We start from the raw sequence: 20,736 nt of genomic DNA on the forward strand, positions 1-20,736 counted from the left end.
TAGACACACCCAGCAGCAGCTGTGAGGCTGTGTGACACACTGACTATATTTGACCAACCAATCCCATGTAATCGCCTGTTACAACATGACAGGTGCTTGTGGTGTAGCTAGATCCCCATTACCCTAGACACACCCAGCAGCAGCTGTGAGGCTGTGTGACACACTGACTATATTTGACCAACCAATCCCATGTAATCGCCTGTTACAACAAGACAGGTGCTTGTGGTGTGACTAGATCCCCGCTACCCTAGACACACCCAGCAGCAGCTGTGAGGCTGTGTGACACGCTGACTACGTTTGTTAGTCACACAAGCAGAGAAAACAAGGACAGCGAAGCACGGACAGTGTTTATTTATTTCTACATGACAATACACAAATAATACTTAGCTCAATAGTCAGAAAAATAGGCTAAAAATGAACAACTGCTTACAAACTTTTATATCAAATATACTGACTTACACCTCGGTATTTAACAAACAACACAAAGATGAAATTTAGTTCAAGAATGGTTTTAAGTGGGACATCAATTAGAGACATATTTTAGGTAATTTGTGGCTTAATTGACAAATATTTTGGGAAAAAAAGTACTTTCACACTGCGATGAATGTTATTTCTAGACGAAAATGTCACAATGTCACAGGCAAATATAACATGACATGTCTCTACACAAATGATATGTATGATATTCTGTATACAGCTATATACGTTATCTGAGACATTCAGCTCCAAGTATATAGTACACAACCACAAGTTTACTGAACACTGGTAGGAATATCAATATTTTAAATATGGACAAAAATAACAAAAAACTTTAACACTTACATTCTTGGGTGGTTGATAATCATATACAATAAAAATATTTTTGGATGATTTTTTAAATAAACTCAGCACAAATCATGCAAACACCAACAAAGGCTTACGTACCTCATGCTCTATGTTGAAACTGAAATGTTTCTATCCAGTCAATCTGTCGGTAATTCTAATTTATTTAAAAAAATAAAAAATGGACTACAAAATATTTTGAAAATAAAAAACAGATACATATTTCAATGAAGTTCATAAATATTTTCTTGCTTCTTGGGTATAACTACTTAATGTGACGGAAGTTCCCCAACCAATTTCTGGATCCCACCTCAAAAAGAGGCTCAGAATACACTTCTTAAAATCTGACTTTTCCAAAGCCCACTTTGTTAAAACTCTGCTTAAACGTTTCAGTTGCTGGAGTATAGTATGACTGTGATTGCCCTCTGTTAAACAGTGCAGTTCTGTGACATGGCTACTGAATCTCTAGGCGAGCTGTTATGTCTGACTATGTGCTCTAACACCATGCAATCCTCAGCTCCAGTGCATATTAACAACCAATGAAAAGGCAGCATCAATGATTTCAGCCAATCAGGCATGATGTTCACTAATATGAAGGACGACAACCATTCATAAAGGGGGGTAACTCTAATGTTCCATTCTAAGGGGAGGTTACTCTACAGGTGCTGAACTGGCAAACAAGTGCAGTTAATCATTTAACAAAGTTTCAAGGCACTTTTGAATATTCTTTGGTATTGGTTATCAACAAATGTAATGATGTTAATGATTCTGATCTAGATGATGGAACCAGGTAAGCATACACAACAAAGACAGGTCTATCCCACACAACAGACACTGAAGTGCAATAGCCGGCCGACCGTTTCTCGGACAGGCGGCTACGACGCACACGCACTTCATGCGAACAAAGAACGTAAAAACCTGACATCGGCAGAGTCAATTACTCTTGACCTCTGAAACCACGGAAAGGAAACATAAACATCAACACAGAGTCAACTGAAAATGAAATCTTACAGCACCCTACCTAGCTGAGATTTAACAAGGATTTATACCATTCACGTTTCCTCATAGAACAGTTCAAGTTTGTAAGCAGTTTTATCATGAATACAGAAAATAAATAAAACAAAACAGCATATTAAGAATCGGAGCTACAGATCTTGGAAGGATTCCGCGTGAATGGAAGGATTTCTGGGTGTTGCTGTCCCAAACCATGGACTTGTTCCAATTTCATTCCAAACTGGGAATTTTTACTGACAGCTGCTGCACCCTTGGGGCAGATTATTGGCCCCTTGGCAGGTCGAGATACATTCCTGACTAAGAGTAACATTTCCTTTTCTGGCCTGTTTCAAGAATGATCTAAGAATGCCTAACTGGAATCGATTCCAGTCAAAGATGAGGCATTTCACATTTTTGAGACAATGCGATGGTTGACAATTCGTTTCCATCATCAAAACTTGTTAGTTGTTCCTGTTCTTTGAGATCATTACTCTATGGCATTATCTACATGTTATCTTATTCTTGTCAAGTAATGATGCTGATGTTTCTGATTCTAGGTGGACAAGTCCATCAAACCTGGCACTGGAATCTCCCTTAGTTCAAACTCAATTGGAAACTTGTCTTTGTGATTCCACTTTAGTGTGTGACAAAAACTTGTGGATATAAGTCCCGACTTGTCTTTCTATTTATCCAATCTGTAGACGTTAGTGTACAGTCTGGACTATGATTAGCTGTTGGAGACAGGACGAAAGCGACTCAGACTTTGACTACTGCGTAAAGTTTCAGACCACCTCGTTATAATTTTGTCGTTGCAACACACCTGTCTATGATCTGAAATCCCCATTCACCGAGCTTCCTTCCCAAGATGGTCTAGACGGAGTTAGTAGGGAGGTGGGGTGAGTGTCAGCTGGGCTACAGTTAGAAACTAAGTCACATAACCTACACAGCTGCAACACACGGACACAACACTCCATACTTGTGTCTAAGAGAAGGACACAACACTCTCAGTTGTGTCGACACACAGGGACCCAACACACAACACTGGGACACAAGAACCCACACACTGGGACCTAGTGGAGAAGTCAGTACAGACGGTACAGGCTGGTCAGTGGAAGACACATTACTCTGTAGGAAGGCATTTAGAGATCCAACATTTATGTGTCAGCCAAATAACAATCATTATTGTGTAGATAGACACACCCCATCTTAACCCGTCTCCATCTTGTCTTGAACTGATAAACATAAAAGTGTCTTGTGACCATTACACATTGCAGAAATATGTCTGTCCACAGATTTACCTCCCCCTCTCAAAACCCACAACAGAGTTATCCCCCCATTCAAAAAACCCACACTAGAGTTATCTCCCCTTCAAAACCCACAACAGAGTCATCCCCCCATTAAAAAACCCACACTAGAGTTATCCCCCCTCTCAAAACCCACAACAGAGTTATCCCCCCATTAAAAAAACCCACACTAGAGTCATCTCCCCTTCAAAACCCACAACAGAGTCATCCCCCCATTAAAAAACCCACACTAGAGTTATCTCCCCTTCAAAACCCACACAACAGAGTTATCACCCCCTTCAAAACCCCATTAAAAAAACACACACTAGAATTATCTCCCCCTTCAAGAAAACACTCAAAAGAGTCATCTCCCACCCACAAACAACATGACAGTGGTAATTACTATTTTCTCCCCCTTAAAAAAATGCAGAACTCGGCAATCAGTAAAATTATTTGCAAGTTCACAAACATCAACATCACATCTTATCTCCTTCTGAACAAAATGAAAAACCTAGTTGTCTCCTAACTACATTAGAGTTATCTCCCTTCCCACAACTACAAATCTGGTATCTGTCATCTGTACACGGAAGACCATATCTCCTGCTCTCATAGATCAGGCTATTGAAGCATACTGCATGATCCACCACATCACTAGGAATCACATTTCTACAGGATTACTTTAAACCAGCACTGCACGGAGGAGTGAGTGAGTGAGTGAGTATGGTTTTACGCCGCTTTTAGCAATATTCCAGCAATATCACGGCGGGGGACACCAGAAATGGGCTTCACACATTGTACCCATGTCAGGAATCGAACCCAGGTCTTCGGCGTGACGAGCGAACGCTTTAACCACTAGGCTACACGACCGCCCCACTGCACGGAGGAGGAAAATGTACTTTTCAGTCTTCTAACTTTCTGAGCTGTGCTGTTACAAAATGTGATTCTGAACACACTCCCAGATCCGGCTGAGACATGAACAGGCTTCAAGAATCAGTTTGCATCAGCTTTGTTTGTTTGTTTGTTGTTTAACACCATTCGGCAATATTCCAGCTACATGACGGCTGTTGACAAATCCAGCGATTGACATCATGAGCATCGATCTAGACAATTGGGATACGATGACATGCAATCAGCCAAGTCAGCAAGCCTGACACCCGATCACAGGTTGCAAGGGACCAATTCTAACCCAAGATCCCCTAGGGTTTGAGCACTGCTCACAAAGTTGGCAACTAGTTTCCTTGTAGTTACAGTCCCACTCGACACACATACGCAGACTGACATATCAACACAGATAGTTCACAGGAGACAGAACAGCCCACCACGACATCGTGCAGTGGTGGACAGAAGCTGGAAACCTTTACTGGCTGGACTAGTCATAACATGACAGGACAACCGAAAAGCCTGACATTCTACAAGCCCTGGGGTCACCTTTACCATTAAACCAACTGCCTTGGGAGGAACTACAACCCTGAATCTAGTGCTACATTCAGCCCTGCATCCCACACCCATGTATTGCCCAGTATGGCTGGTAGCCTAGGCTAGTACACACACCTTTACTACTGTCTGAAACAAGGCTAGTAGACTAGTCCTGGCTAGTGAGAGGACCGTGTACAGAGCTGATGTTAGCGGAGAGCCATGCGGGTTAGACACAAGGACAACAGTGAACACCTACCTTAGCCGAGTCTTTCAGGTGTAGCATGGCGGGGTCGTTGACACTCTTCCCCGAGGCGTTCTTGGTCGCGCTGATGAGGTCGGACAGAGCGGAGGCGACATCCTTGACGGCGTTGATCAGGAGGACCTGCAGGTCGATACAGGAGATCAGTGAAGAGTTTATTGACAGTTTTATGCTAGGATCAACAATATTACCAAGAGGCATCCACCACAAACTAGGAATACCTGGGATAATTGGGGTCCCAACAAAATATTAATATTATTTTATTAAATTATGAATTTGCATTGCACATTTTCAAATTCACAACTGCTCAAATGTGTTTAGACAACAGTTAACAGTCACAATTTCATTGAATCCAACAGGGTACCCATTCAGTGCTGGGTGAAAAGAGGCAGACATTTTAAACAAAGTCATATGCCTAAAGGGACACTACATGCTACCATTTTCAAGCCAATTGGAACACACGGTAAAAAGACTCGACAAACAAGTAAACAATTATTGTTCAAGTGTCATGTCCCTGTGTAAACAGTTATTGTTCAAGTGTCATGTCCCTGTGTAAACAATTATTGTTCAAGTGTCATGTCCCTGTGTAAACAATTATTGTTCAAGTGTCATGTCCCTGTGTAAACAATTATTGTTCAAGTGTCATGTCCCTGTGTAAACAATTATTGTTCAAGTGTCATGTCCCTGTGTAAACAATTATTGTTCAAGTGTCATGTCCCTGTGTAAACAGTTATTGTTCAAGTGTCGTGTGTTCCTTACCTGTGCTTCTGGCTGTTCAGACCCCAGCGATCCTGCCCCCAGCTTAACCACATCAGCGAGTCTCGTGATGGTCTTCACAGCTGTCTGAGCAGCTGCCGCAAGCTGTTCCTGATTGGATGCTGCCCCGGCAACCAGAGTCTTAGTATCCTCAACCAGGGCCTTGGCTGTCTTCAGGATGCTCTCCCTGGAACATGGATGATTAATGGTTCATGAAATATTCCAAAGGAACTGTTACTGTGCTATAAGGACGTGTGCAACAATGAGTTCATATTCACTGTGCAAGTCACACTGTTGTGTATCCTAAATCTTTAAACGACATAATGTAAGCCACTCTATTGCCAAGACTGTCAATAAGATCCCCACCTGTGATCAGCAAAGGATTCAGAGCCATCAGCATTGAGGGTTCCGGCTGTCGCAAACATGATGGTGGTGTCCAAGTCGCCGATGATGCCGCTGACGGTGCTCGCTGCGTTGATGCAGGCCTGTGTGCCACGAGACCCGGCCTGGAGGGATGCCAGGACGAAGGAGACCTGCAAGACAGGAACAGCGTTAGACCAAGGTCACTAGCCAGACCCAGGTCATTAGTCAGACCAAGGTCAATAGACAGACCAAGGTCAATAATCAGACCCAGGTCAATAGTCAGACCCAGGTCAACAGTCATACCCAGGTCAACAGTCAGATCAAGGTCAATAGTCACATCAAGGTCAATAGGCAGACCAAGGGCCATGGTTCGGCAGAATTAATTATGACTTCCAAACAAAGACACACAGGTAGGTACAATCAATTATGACTTTCAGGTCAAGACCTACAGGTAGGTACAATAAATTATGACTTTCATGTCAAGGCCTACAGGTAGGTACAATCAATTATGACTTTCATGTCAAGGCCCAAAGGTAGGTACAATCAATTATGAATTTCAGATCAAGGCCCAAAGGTAGGTACAATCAATTATGACTTTCAGATCAAGGCCCAAAGGTAGGTACAATCAATTATGACTTTCAGATCAAGGCCCAAAGGTAGGTACAATCAATTATGACTTTCAGATCAAGGCCCAAAGGTAGGTACAATCAATTATGACTTTCAGATCAAGGCCCAAAGGTAGGTACAATCAATTATGACTTTCAGATCAAGGCCCAAAGGTAGGTACAATCAATTATGACTTTCAGGCCAAGGCCTACAGGTAGGCAAAATCAATCATATGAGTCTGACTAAGGTCCACTGATACATAGATTGAGACAATTCTGCATCAAGTTCTGTGTCACTATGAGAGGACACCCACCTTCTCTGAGATGCTCTTGGCGTGTTCTGACAGGTCCTTCCTGGCGTAGGAGTCGGTGGGGTTGGCCTGGAGGTTGCCAGCATCCTGCACCACCTCCACACAGCTCCGGCCCAGGTCCTGCACCGCCGTCCGGATCCGGTTGCCGATCTACACAGAAATATGTACATTGTACGTCCCTTCAGCAATATAAAACCAATTACCGTTACACTTTACACTGCAACAACACAGTCATCTGAGATGTTGTCAACTGGGCACGCCAGAAACCTATGATTGTGGGTTCAAATCCAGGTTCCCCTGATTATGTTTCCAGGTTTGTCAGCACCATACCCGTGCTCGTGGGTGTCACCAAAGTGGTAAATGTCTGAGACCTGCATCACTTCAGGCTTTCCTCCCACTTCAAGCTGACATGCCGTAAAATAACTTAGATACTGTTCAAAGCGGCATAAAACCCAACTCACTCACTTAAAATAAGCTGATCTTACTAGACCAGAAGAATTTTTACTGGAATTGGCTTCAGACTAGTTGCTGCTATCACAGGCTGAAACTGTACGAGACAACAAATATGGGAGGCCGTATGGTATTGGAGGCTGTGCTGTATCGGAGGCTGTGCTGTGGGGCTACAGAACAATGTGGGCAGCTGTATGGGAGGCTGTGCTGTGGGGCTACAGAACAATGGTGGTCAGCTGTATCGGAGGCTGTGCTGTGGGGCTACAGAACAATGGTGGGCAGCTGTATGGGGGGCTGTGCTGTGGGGCTATAGAACAATGTGGGCAGCTGTATGGGAGGCTCTCCTGTGGGGCTACAGAACAATGGTGGGCAGCTGTATGGGGGGTTGTGCTGTGGGGCTACAGAACAATGTGGGCAGCTGTATGGGAGGCTGTGCTGTGGGGCTACAGAACAATGTGGGCAGCTGTATGGGGGGCTGTGCTGTGGGGCTACAGAACAATGTGGGCAGCTGTATGGGGGGCTGTGCTGTGGGGCTACAGAACAATGTGGGCAGCTGTATGGGAGGCTGTGCTGTGGGGCTACAGAACAATGTGGGCAGCTGTATGGGGGGCTGTGCTGTGGGGCTACAGAACAATGTGGGCAGCTGTATGGGGGGCTGTGCTGTGGGGCTACAGAACAATGTGGGCAGCTGTATGGGGGGTTGTGCTGTTGGGCTACAGAACAATGTGGGCAGCTGTATCGGGGGCTGTGCTGTGGGGCTACAGAACAATGTGGGCAGCTGTATGGGGGGCTGTGCTGTGGGGCTACAGAACAATGTGGGCAGCTGTATGGGAGGCAGTGCTGTGGGGCTACAGAACAATGTGGGCAGCTGTATGGGAGGCAGTGCTGTGGGGCTACAGAACAATGTGGGCAGCTGTATGGGAGGCAGTGCTGTGGGGCTACAGAACAATGTGGGCAGCTGTATGGGAGGCAGTGCTGTGGGGCTACAGAACAATGCTGGGCAGCTGTATGGGAGGCTGTGCTGTATGGGAGGCTGTGCTGTATGGGAGGCTGTGCTGTATGGGAGGCTGTGCTGTGGGGCTACAGAACAATGTGGGCAGCTGTATGGGAGGCTGTGTTGTGGGGCTACAGAACAATGTGGGCAGCTTACTTCGAGGTTGTTGGTGGCGGCGGCGGCTCCGCGGGAGTTGTTGGAGAGTTGGCTGTAGTCCCGGGTCAACAGGTTGGCCAGCTGCCCCAGGTCCTGCACGTTGGTGGTGGACTTGCCGATCTGAAGCACAACACAAACTATCAGTGTGAAGCATTGAAGGACTGATGACGTATTCCTAATAAGCTTTTCCAGAGCCAAGTCAAGACAGTTATGCTGTCCAGAGGGCTTTTCAGACTTTGTCGAGGAGTCCATTACGTAATCACTCTTCAGGAAAGAATGGTTTCCAGTTTATATCCACCACTACATCACGTCATGGAGGAATGTTCTGTCTCCTGTGAACTATAGTGTCAGGTCATACGTAAGGGTGTCGATATGTGTCAACTATGTTTTCAACATTAAGCCTGCTGTTCTCACCATGTCCTGTGCTGACCGGGCAATCTGTTTACTCAGGCGCACCATGTTGGTCTGGTAGTCCACAAACGATGTTCCCTCCGTGGCGATAATCTCGTCAGTCTGGAACAGTCACAGCTCAATGATAACCTCCTGCACACTTACCTTCACACACTATAATCTGGGAACAGTATTAAATAATCTTTATCAAGTAAAATCTGTACTGGAAATTGCCTCCCAGTAGGATCCAAGAAAGAAGTGCTTTCAAAGAAATAGTTTCTTTTGCAGTTATGTGATCAACAACAAAATCACAGTCTAACACATTCAAAGGATTAGACCACTCAGAAGTAGAGCTTTAAACCGCCATGGTAGACTGACACATGGAGCTTATAACACTACATCCGACCTCACAGCTACACTTCTGCATGATAAAGTCAAATTGTGTTTCTTGTTTACACACAGCGATATTCCAGCTGTATAATGGTGGCCTGTACATAATCGAGTCTGGACCAGACAACCCAGTGAACGATCCATGATGATGGGAACGATGACACACGATCAAGCAAGTCACTAAGCCCCATCACCTGATTCGGTCACTTCCTACGACCAGCAAATGTTGCTGGGGAATGCAGAATCACCACAGGGATAAAGTCCTGTTAACCATCAACGTGTTTGACGACATGGACACCTACCCGTGCCATGGACTTGCTGATGCTGTCGATCATGCTGCTGACGGCGCCAGACTGGGAGGCGGCCTCCTCGATGGTCTGCAGCAGGTCCTGGAGGACGTCCTTCATGTCCTCCGCCGCTCCGTCCACGTTGCCGTGAGCCTGCATCGCCTGCAACATCACACAGTTCATACAGATACATATTCCCTGATTACATGTATTTTCTGTGACACATTTTCAAAATTTCTCCCAAAACACAGCTACACTGACTCTCTGACACATTATGCCGAATCCGAGCCCACTAGTCCTAATCTATTCCCTTGATGCAGGGTAACAAGTACAATCTTTCAACATATTTCGGTATGAGGTGAGGTGAAATGGGTTTCAACGTCGCATCCAAGATTATTGCACTTATATAGCAACGTGCATGCACGTGTGTGTGTGAGTTTGTGTGGCTGCTTGTACTAGTCCGGACTGATACTGATTTATAGTGCTAGCTCACTGAGATACCATGCCGCAGTTTAACATGAATACCCCAACTCAGACACAGTATACTGACTCCGAGCCGACCAGTCCTTGTTTTAGCCCCTTAATGCTGAGCTCCAGGCAGGGTAACAACAATTACCAGCTTTTAATGACTTTTGGTATGACGCGGCCGGGGAATGAACCACTGACCTTCCATTCTATCCACTAGACCATGAGGCGGTCGCAGACATTGTGACAATGATACTCCCGTCCAGGGCCTGCATAAACGCACAGGTCAGTACACCCCTAAGCCTCTATTACAATGGGGGTGTGTCCACCCTCCTGGATCTGGATGCCCTACTTCTCCTGCTCCACCTTGTTTAACATCTCAATGAGGTTACAATGTACTTGTGGCTAAGCCTCTATTACAATGGCGGTGTGTCCACCTCCTGGATCTGCATGCCCTACTTCTCATGCTCCACCTACCTTGGGGTTTCCACCGCTCTCCTTACAAGCGTAGAGGAACTGAAGAGCTGACTCCGCAACTGTCTTGGACAGGTCGAGGACGTTCATCTGTTGCTTGGAGTTGAGGTTCTTGGAGGCTGTCCCGATAGCCCCGTCAGAGAGAGGCTCGAAGTAGGAGGACATGGTGTTGATCTGTGACACAGAGGACAAGAGTGAGGACATTGTACTGGACTGCATCAAGCAGGCCTCATTTCTACAGATGATTGGATGCAAAATCATTTACAAACATGGCTCCTTGGCAATGCACATTTTTAGAAGAAAAGATATTAAGAACAGTTTGGGTAAGAAGTTAATAAAATAACTGCCACCATTCCATCACTCTAGCTGCTGAAGCACAATCCTGCAACTCTGATTCCTGGCAACAAAGAACTTCTGGCTGTCCCTTTGTGTGTGTTCCTAATGGATTCCCGATGCAAATCTGCTTCAGCAAAGTGCATGCATCGTGATCTAACGACAAGTGCAACATGATTCTTTTCCTAAGACGCTTAACTTCAAATATGAGTACATATTTTAGATTGTGCAACAAAAATATTACTGATTGAGCTGAAAACCTGATGGTAAAGATTCTTTATCCTGCCCGATAAGTTCAAAAAAAGACGTAGAACAGTGCAGCTATAAGTCAAAATCAAAACCGTTTATAGATAGCAGCACAGAGTCAACCCAATACCCCAGTAACTAGATGTTACACAGTTACACAGATGTTACACAGTAACTATCTAGCCTTGCCCACTGGGATATCCCTGTAACTAGATGTTACACAGTTACACAGATGTTACACAGTAACTCTCCAGCCTTGCCCACTGGGATATCCCTGTAACTAGATGTTACACAGTTACACAGATGTTACACAGTAACTCTCCAGCCTTGCCCACTGGGATATCCCTGTAACTAGATGTTACACAGTTACACAGATGTGACACAGTAACTCTCCAGCCTTGCCCACTGGGATATCCCTGTAACTAGATGTTACACAGTTACACAGATGTTACACAGTAACTCTCCAGCCTTGCCCACTGGGATATCCCTGTAACTAGATGTTACACAGTTACACAGATGTTACACAGTAACTCTCCAGCCTTGCCCACTGGGATATCCCTGTAACTAGATGTTACACAGTTACACAGATGTTACACAGAAACTCTCCAGCCTTGCCCACTGGGATATCCCTGTAACTAGATGTTACACAGTTACACAGATGTTACACAGTAACTCTCCAGCCTTGCCCACTGGGATATCCCTGTAACTAGATGTTACACAGTTACACAGATGTTACACAGTAACTCTCCAGGCTTGCCCACTGGGATATCCAAGTAACTAGATGTTACACAGTAACTCTCCAGCCTTGCCCACTGGGATATCCCTGTAACTAGATGTTACACAGTTACACAGATGTTACACAGTAACTCTCCAGCCTTGCCCACTGGGATATCCCTGTAACTAGATGTTACACAGTAACTCTCCAGCCTTGCCTACTGGGATATCCCAATAACTAGATGTTACACAGTAACTCTCCAGCCTTGCCTACTGGGATATCCATGTAACTAGATGTTACACAGTTACACAGATGTTACACAGTAACTCTCCAGCCTTGCCCACTGGGATATCCCTGTAACTAGATGTTACACAGTAACTCTCCAGCCTTGCCCACTGGGATATCCCTGTAACTAGATGTTACACAGTAACTCTCCAGCCTTGCCCACTGAGATATCCCTGTAACTAGATGTTACACAGTAACTCTCCAGCCTTGCCCACTGAGATATCCCTGTAACTAGATGTTACACAGTAACTCTCCAGCCTTGCCTACTGGGATATCCCAATAACTAGATGTTACACAGTAACTCTCCAGCCTTGCCTGCTGGGATATCCCAGTAACTAGATGTTACACAGTTACACAGTAACTCTCCAGCCTTGCCCACTGACCAGGTGTCCCAGGTTCTCTGGCTTGCACTTGGCTGCCCGCTGGATGGCCTCGATGGTGTCCAGGATCTCGCGGCCGCTGTTGATCATCTGCTCCTGGAAGGACTTGAGAGTCTTGTCATTGCGCTGGCCCAGGTTCTGGCTGATGGCCGCCAGGGAGGCCTGGTCCAGGTCGCGGATTGTGTGGTTCAGCTTGTCGATGGCAGTGTCACATTCCTTCTGACCTGGGGCAGTGTCCCTGTGGGTGGAGGGTGGAGTGAGACGGGGGCTGAGGATAATCAGTACAGATATATACGGTCCTTCTGACCGGGGGCAGTGTCCCTGAGGGTGGAGGAGAGCAAGTGAGATGGGGGTGAGGATAATCAGTACAGATATATACGGTCCTTCTGACCTGGGGCAGTGTCCGGAGACGGGGGTGAGGATAATCAGTACAGATATATACGGTCCTTCTGACCTGGGGCAGTGTCCCTGTGGGGGTGAGGAGAGGGAGTGAGACGGGGGTGAGGATAATCAGTACAGATATATACGGTCCTTCTGACCTGGGGCAGTGTTCCTGTGGGGGTGAGGAGAGGGAGTGAGATGGGGGTGAGGATAATCAGTACAGATATATACGGTCCTTCTGACCTGGGGCAGTGTCCGGAGACGGGGGTGAGGATAATCAGTACAAATATATACGGTCCTTCTGACCTGGGGCAGTGTCCCTGTGGGGGTGAGGAGAGGGAGTGAGACGGGGGTGAGGATAATCAGTGCAGATATATACGGTCCCTCTGACCTGGGGCAGTGTCTCTGTGGGGGTGAGGAGAGGGAGTGAGACGGGGGTGAGGATAATCAGTACAGATATATATGGTCCCTCTGACTTTAGGCAGTGTCTCTGTGGGGGTGAGGAGAGGGAGTGAGACGGGGGTGAGGATAATCAGTACAGATATATACGGTCCTTCTGACCTGGGGCAGTGTCTCTGTGGGGGTGAGGAGAGGGAGTGAGACGGGGGTGAGGATAATCAGTACAGATATATACGGTCCCTCTGACCTGGGGCAGTGTCTCTGTGGGGGTGAGGAGAGGGAGTGAGACGGGGGTGAGGATAATCAGTACAGATATATACGGTCCCTCTGACCTGGGGCAGTGTCTCTGTGGGGGTGAGGAGAGGGAGTGAGACGGGGGTGAGGATAATCAGTGCAGATATATACGGTCCCTCTGACCTGGGGCAGTGTCTCTGTGGGGGTGAGGAGAGGGAGTGAGACGGGGGTGAGGATAATCAGTACAGATATATACGGTCCCTCTGACTTTAGGCAGTGTCTCTGTGGGGGTGAGGAGAGGGAGTGAGACGGGGGTGAGGATAATCAGTACAGATATATACGGTCCTTCTGACCTGGGGCAGTGTCTCTGTGGGGGTGAGGAGAGGGAGTGAGACGGGGGTGAGGATAATCAGTACAGATATATACGGTCCCTCTGACCTGGGGCAGTGTCTCTGTGGGGGTGAGGAGAGGGAGTGAGACGGGGGTGAGGATAATCAGTACAGATATATACGGTCCCTCTGACTTTGGGCAGTGTCTCTGTGGGGGTGAGGAGAGGGAGTGAGACGGGGGTGAGGATAATCAATACAGACCTATACAGCAGTTAGTAGGTGACCGTGTTGTCTATCACTTTCAACTGCTGTAGCACTGCTGACTCACAACATACAGACACACAGTGACAGGGAGAAGTTGACAATACGTCAGTCGTATCTAGTCATGTGGATGCTGGCACTGACTAGATCATGCTAGATAGCTAGTACCTTTTTTGTTTAACGCCACACTCAGCAATATTTCAGCTAAATGACAGCAGTCTATAAATAATTGAATCTGCACCAGAAAATCCAGTGATTGACATCATGAGCATCGATCAAAACAATTGAAATACGATGACATGCATCAACCAGGTCAGTGAGTCTGCAAACAGATCCTTTTATTCACCTCTTATGACAAGCATGGGCTGCTGAAGATCAAACCTAACCCGGGTCTTCACAGGTTTCAACTGCATGTGATGTGAGACTGGGAACTTACTTGATGGCTGATACGAGTCTCTTGATGGCGTCGGACACGCTCTTGGAGTGGTTGGAGTACAGCTGATATGTGGGGGGGTCGCGGGGGTTGATGGCCAGCTGCTTGGCGGCCTGCAGCATATGACACGCCCCATCGATCATCGCCTTGCCCGACATCGTGATGGGCTCCTGGGCACGCCGTGCCTGCAACATCCACACACCAGTAACTAGCATGGTCCACAGGGCTGCTGTGACAGACTTACCAAGTATACATTAATCTGAAGTAAATATTAATCTGCAAGTCCGATTAAAATTCAAGAAGGACTAGTGATATTTTGTTGTGGACTACCACTTTTACAATTAGGTAGATGGCAACTCAGATCATTTGTGCAGAAAAAGTGAAAATACAAATAAATTCCCTGCTTATTCTATACAGTTCCATGATTTCATCTGCATGGATCTAAAAACTTTGGGGGGAGGGGGGAGGCATATATATACGTACATCCTACCACTTATATACAATTACAAAGATAACAAGGCAGAACTAAAGACATTTCATAAAGTCTTCGTTTTTTTATGGATTTTTAAAGAAATAATCCTGGTTGGAAAATAAAAACAACGACCCAGCCTGTGTACCTGGTGGCTGATCTTGGCGGGTTTACTGGCGAACTCCGGTGATGAGGCGAAGGTGGTGAGTTCCTCCACTGCATTGATGAGAGGCCGAGATGCTTCTGCACACTGCTGCCGGTTGTGGTCTGTGAAGTCACTGTCCAGGGCCTGCACAAACACACAGTCAGTACACCATACAGCTGTATCACCCTGCCACAAACACAGTCAGTACACCATACAGCTGTATCACCCTGCCACAAACACAGTCAGTACACCATACAGCTGTATCACACTGCCACAAACACACAGGTCAGTACACAATTCAACTGTATCACACTGCCACAAACACACAGTCAGTACATCATACAGCTGTATCACACTGACACAAACACACAGTCAGTACACTATACAGCTGTATCACACTGCCACAAACACACAGTCAGTACACCATACAGCTGTATCACACTGCCACAAACACACAGTAAGTACACCATACAGCTGTATCACACTACCACAAACACACAGTCAGTACACCATACAGCTGTATCACACTGCCACAAACACACAGTCAGTACACTATACAGCTGTATCACACTGCCACAAACACAGTCAGTACACCATACAGCTGTATCACACTGCCACAAACACACAGTCAGTACACTATACAGCTGTATCACCCTGCCACAAACACACAGTCAGTACACCATACAGCTGTATCACACCGCCACAAACACACAGTCAGAACACCATACAGCTGTATCACACTGCCACAAACACACAGGTCAGTACACCATACAGCTGTATCACACTGCCACAAACACACAGTCAGTACACCATACAGCTGTATCACCCTGCCACAAACACACAGTCAGTACACCATACAGCTGTATCACACTGCCACAAACACACAGTCAGTACATCATACAGCTGTATCACACTGCCACAAACACACAGTCAGTACACTATACAGCTGTATCACACTGCCACAAACACACAGGTCAGTACACCATACAGCTGTATCACACTGCCACAAACAAAGTCAGTACACCATACAGCTGTATCACACTGCCACAAACACACAGCTCAGTACACCATACAGCTGTATCACACTGCCACAAACACACAGTCAGTACACCATACAGCTGTATCACACTGCCACAAACACACAGTCAGTACACCATACAGCTGTATCACACTGCCACAAACACAGGTCAGTACACCATACAGCTGTATCACACAGGTCAGTACACCATACAGCTGTATCACCCTGCCACAAACACACGGTCAGTACACCATACAGCTGTATCACACTGCCACAAACACAGGTCAGTACACCATACAGCTGTATCACACTGCCACAAACACACAGTCAGTACACCATACAGCTGTATCACACTGCCACAAACACACAGGTCAGTGAACCATACAGCTGTATCACACTGCCACAAACACACAGGTCAGTACACCATACAGCTGTATCACCCTGCCACAAACACACAGTTCAGTACACCATACAGCTGTATCACACTGCCACAAACACACAGTCAGTACACCATACAGCTGTATCACCCTGCCACAAACACACAGTCAGTACACCATACAGCTGTATCACACTGCCACAAACACACAATCAGTACACCATACAGCTGTATCACACTGCCACAAACACAGGTCAGTACACCATACAGCTGTATCACACAGGTCAGTACACCATACAGCTGTATCACCCTGCCACAAACACACAGGTCAGTACACCATACAGCTGTATCACACTGCCACAAACACAGGTCAGTACACCATACAGCTGTATCACACTGCCACAAACACACAGGTCAGTAAACCATACAGCTGTATCACACTGCCACAAACACACAGGTCAGTACACCATACAGCTGTATCACACTGCCACAAACACACAGTTCAGTACACCATACAGCTGTATCACACTGCCACAAACACACAGTCAGTACACCATACAGCTGTATCACCCTGCCACAAACACACAGTCAGTACACCATACAGCTGTATCACACTGCCACAAACACACAGTCAGTACACCATACAGCTGTATCACCCTGCCACAAACACACAGTCAGTACACCATACAGCTGTATCACACTGCCACAAACACACAGTCAGTACACCATACAGCTGTATCACACTGCCACAAACACAGTCAGTACACCATACAGCTGTATCACACTGCCACAAACACACAGTCAGTACACCATACAGCTGTATCACACTGCCACAAACACACAGTCAGTACACCATACAGCTGTATCACACTGCCACAAACACACAGTCAGTACACCATACAGCTGTATCACACTGCCACAAACACACAATCAGTACACCATACAGCTGTATCACACTGCCACAAACACACAATCAGTACACCATACAGCTGTATCACACTGCCACAAACACACGGTCAGTACACCATACAGCTGTATCACACTGCCACAAACACACAGTCAGAACGCCTTCTCACCTTGATGGCCTTGACTAGCATGGCAGTGCTGTTAGCCACGTCCTTGGCACTCTGTACAAAATGTCTCTTGGCAACAGGGTTGGTCGTCTTGGAGGAGGCCAGTCTGCAGGCGTTACACAGCGCGGACGTGTGCTTGGCGACGACCGTGGCGGCAGACAGCACCTGCAACCATACAGCATCACATCATGCTATCTCCACGTTGTTCCAATGTCAAGGTCAGGTTACTTTCAGTTCGTATTACGGAAATGTTTAGTGTCATGCAACATATTGAATTAGTTTAACATTGATGGTGACACTTCAACTTAAGTTGATTATGGCGAGATTTCAGCTAAACGTGCTCGCACCTTCGCCAACACACAAAATTGCCCAAACAGAAGAAAAATGTGAAATTGATGTAACTAGAAGAAATGTGCCAAAATGCTCAAACTGAAAGTGCAGATGAAGCAACAGTGAAATTTCAGAATTTATGGCAGAACAAATTTCCACGTTGAGTATATCTAATAACAGTTGTCTCAAAGGAGATATTTGAGCATGTTTTAGAATTGCAACATTTCACGGTGATCAAATGGACACTTTGAACAGAGTTGAACACAGACTCCACACATGACAGCCACAGAGAAAGCTTACATTACAAAATCAATTTGACAATTTCGTATTTAACACTTAAATGCTCTTGCGAAACTGAAGCTGAATGTGTCCTGACAAGGACAGGGCGTGGTCATGCAGGCTGGGGTGGGAGGTAGGGGGTGGGTCGTGTCTATGGGAGGGGGTGGGTGTGTCAATGGGGGGCAGGGTGACATGAGGGGATGCTACATAACAAAAGCAGCACATATAAAACGGAAACTGGTCAACATAAATTCCATTATTTTGAGATACAAAATGGTTGGTTTTCGGCACCAATTTAAATAATAACTGGTGTGGAAACAAATATGTTTACTGTGTTAATGGTATGTGAGTGAGGGTGAGACATTTTTTTTTTCGCATTGAACTTGCGCTGAAATGTGCACGAGGGCCAGATTTCTTAATGCCCAATGAAGGCCATGTTTCCTAATAGTGGGTGAGTATTGTTTTACGCCGCCTTCAGCAATATTCCAGCAATATCTTGGCAGGGACACAAGGGATGGTCTTTAACACATTTGGGGAATTGGCCTTCGGTGTGAGGAGCGAACGCTTTAACCACAAGGCTACCCGACCCCCACATTTTTCCTGATAACTGTACGGGGTATTTGACCTTACAATGTACACTCGTGGCACATACAGACACTGAGGACATACAGACATGGACACGGTGCTGGTGGTGGGTGACGGGTGGCAACAAGACAGTGTCAACAACAGGAGACCGACATAATCATGTACATCATGGCTTGAACCTCGTCCTCCCTGGCGGCCACACAGCCAAGTACTCGTGATGGATGATCAACAATGGATACACGTTACAGGCATGGAATACCGGGGTCTATTGTGTCAGGGATCCCTAGTGTAACTGACTGTAAAGTAACTGAATACGGTAAGACAAGCAAAGGTACTGGGGACCTATTCTGCCCTTCCATGGGGTACTGGGGACCTATTCTGCTCTAGTATGGGGTACTGGGGACCTATTCTGCCCAAGCCTTGAGTACTTGGGACCTATTCTGCTCTAGTATGGGGTACTGGGGACCTATTCTGCTCTAGCATGGGGTACTGGGGACCTATTCTGCTCTAGCAGGGGTACTGAGGACCTATCCTGCCCTAGCATCTGCACGGGAGACAAGCATGGGGGTACATAGGTCCCTGTCTACCATCGCATCCCTGTAAGGTCTAGCTGGATGATCTGGACAAGGAATTGGGAACATTTAGGCTTCATAAAGGGGAAGTAAGCTCTGTATAGCTTCCAGAGGAAACTGATTGAATGCATCCAGTGGGGGTGGCTGTAAGGGCAGGGGGTGGCTGTAAGGGCAGTGGTGGTGGCTTTTAGGGAGTGGGGGTGGTGTAAGGGAGTGGGGGTGGCTGTAAGGGCAGGGGGGAGTAGCTGTAATGCCAGTGGGGGTGGCTGTAAGGGTAGGGGAGGTGGCTGTAAGGGCAGGGGGTGGCTGTAAGGGAGTGGCTGTAAGGGAGTGGGGGTGGCTGTAAAGGAGTGGGGGTGGCTGTAAGGGCTGGGGGGTGGCTGTAAGGGCTGGGGGGGTGGCTGTAAGGGCAGTGGTGGTGGCTTTAAGGGAGTGGAGGTGGCTGTAAGGGAGTGGTGATGGCTGTAAGGGCAGGGGGGTGGCTGTAAGGGCTGGGGGGGGTGGCTGTAAGGGCAGTGGTGGTGGCTTTAAGGAAGTGGGGGTGGTGTAAGGGAGTGGGGGTGGCTGTAAGGGCAGGGGGCGGGGGCAGGACGGCATTGTGAAGGCGAGCAAGTCTTGTGGATTCCGCCTCCAGGGGCAAAGTTGAAAGCCAATTGAGAAGTGTGCAACCAATGAACAATCTGTGTGGTGTTACCTGCTCTCGGGATGGGAGGCGCACAACAGCCTGCAGAGATCAGGAGATTCACGGTAACTATGGTAACTCAATATACGTTTGTTTGTTGTTAAAAGAAGCACTCAGCAATATTCCAGCTGTATGACTGCCCACTGTAACACCGAGTCTGGACCAGACAATCCAGTGATTGATATAATGGGCAACGATCCACTCTGATGGGGTACGATGACACGCAATCAACCAAGTCGACTCCATGAAGTCGACTCTCACGACCAGCGTAGGTTGCTGGGCACGCACTCTAACCAGGAACCCCCACAGGGGGCGCTCACACAACACAGATGTCAACATGACATCAGGAAATATTAGGCTGACAAAACAATAATGACATTAATGGATGTTACTTGTACAATACATGGTTAGCTTGTACTGTTACCATGGTAACACCGACTCCTTCGTCGTGAGGAGAACAGATGAGCAGTACTACCAGACATTATTGAGAATTACACAGGGAAACCAAGGTGTTTGATGCTATTCTGTTGGTTGGGTTATACATAACTTTCATAAGGTAACAGTGAGTAAGTGAGTATGGTTTTACGCCGCTTTTAGCAATATTCCAGCAATATCACGGCGGGGGACACCAGAAATGGGCTTCACACATTGTACCCATGTCGGGAATCGAACCCGGGTCTTCGGCGTGACGAGCGAACACTTTAACCATTAGGCTACCCGACCGCCCCTCATAAGGTAACACTTTCATATAGTACAACTCAACTATTGCCAGGGATACGGAGATATTTCACACTACT

The 20,736-nt window shown here is 46.7% G+C and overlaps 1 protein-coding gene across 5 annotated transcripts in view; it reads right to left on the reverse strand.

Moving 5' to 3' along the window:
* The window catches only part of LOC124111860 (talin-1-like), a 325,376-nt gene that overhangs the window by 168,788 nt on the left and 135,852 nt on the right, over positions 1 to 20,736 (reverse strand). For 2 of the 5 annotated variants that reach the window (XM_048395666.1, XM_048395664.1), the window contains exons 36-47: positions 17,495 to 17,656; positions 15,028 to 15,168; positions 14,414 to 14,595; positions 12,377 to 12,611; positions 10,418 to 10,588; positions 9,491 to 9,637; positions 8,823 to 8,921; positions 8,409 to 8,528; positions 6,812 to 6,958; positions 5,896 to 6,062; positions 5,533 to 5,716; positions 4,771 to 4,896 (exon numbers count right to left, since the gene is read on the reverse strand). In XM_048395666.1, the coding sequence (XP_048251623.1) occupies positions 4,771 to 4,896; positions 5,533 to 5,716; positions 5,896 to 6,062; positions 6,812 to 6,958; positions 8,409 to 8,528; positions 8,823 to 8,921; positions 9,491 to 9,637; positions 10,418 to 10,588; positions 12,377 to 12,611; positions 14,414 to 14,595; positions 15,028 to 15,168; positions 17,495 to 17,656 (1,881 nt within the window). Of the gene's footprint in view, positions 1 to 333; positions 1,773 to 4,770; positions 4,897 to 5,532; positions 5,717 to 5,895; positions 6,063 to 6,811; positions 6,959 to 8,408; positions 8,529 to 8,822; positions 8,922 to 9,490; positions 9,638 to 10,417; positions 10,589 to 12,376; positions 12,612 to 14,413; positions 14,596 to 15,027; positions 15,169 to 17,494; positions 17,657 to 19,951; positions 19,982 to 20,736 lie in introns of those variants that run through there. The other 3 variants (XR_007220682.1, XM_048395665.1, XM_048395663.1) reach the window with 3 other exon arrangements.

Source organism: Haliotis rufescens, unplaced genomic scaffold, assembly GCF_023055435.1.
Source record: "Haliotis rufescens isolate VD_foot unplaced genomic scaffold, xgHalRufe1.0.p SCAF_14, whole genome shotgun sequence".
NCBI classification, from domain to species: domain Eukaryota; kingdom Metazoa; phylum Mollusca; class Gastropoda; order Lepetellida; family Haliotidae; genus Haliotis; species Haliotis rufescens.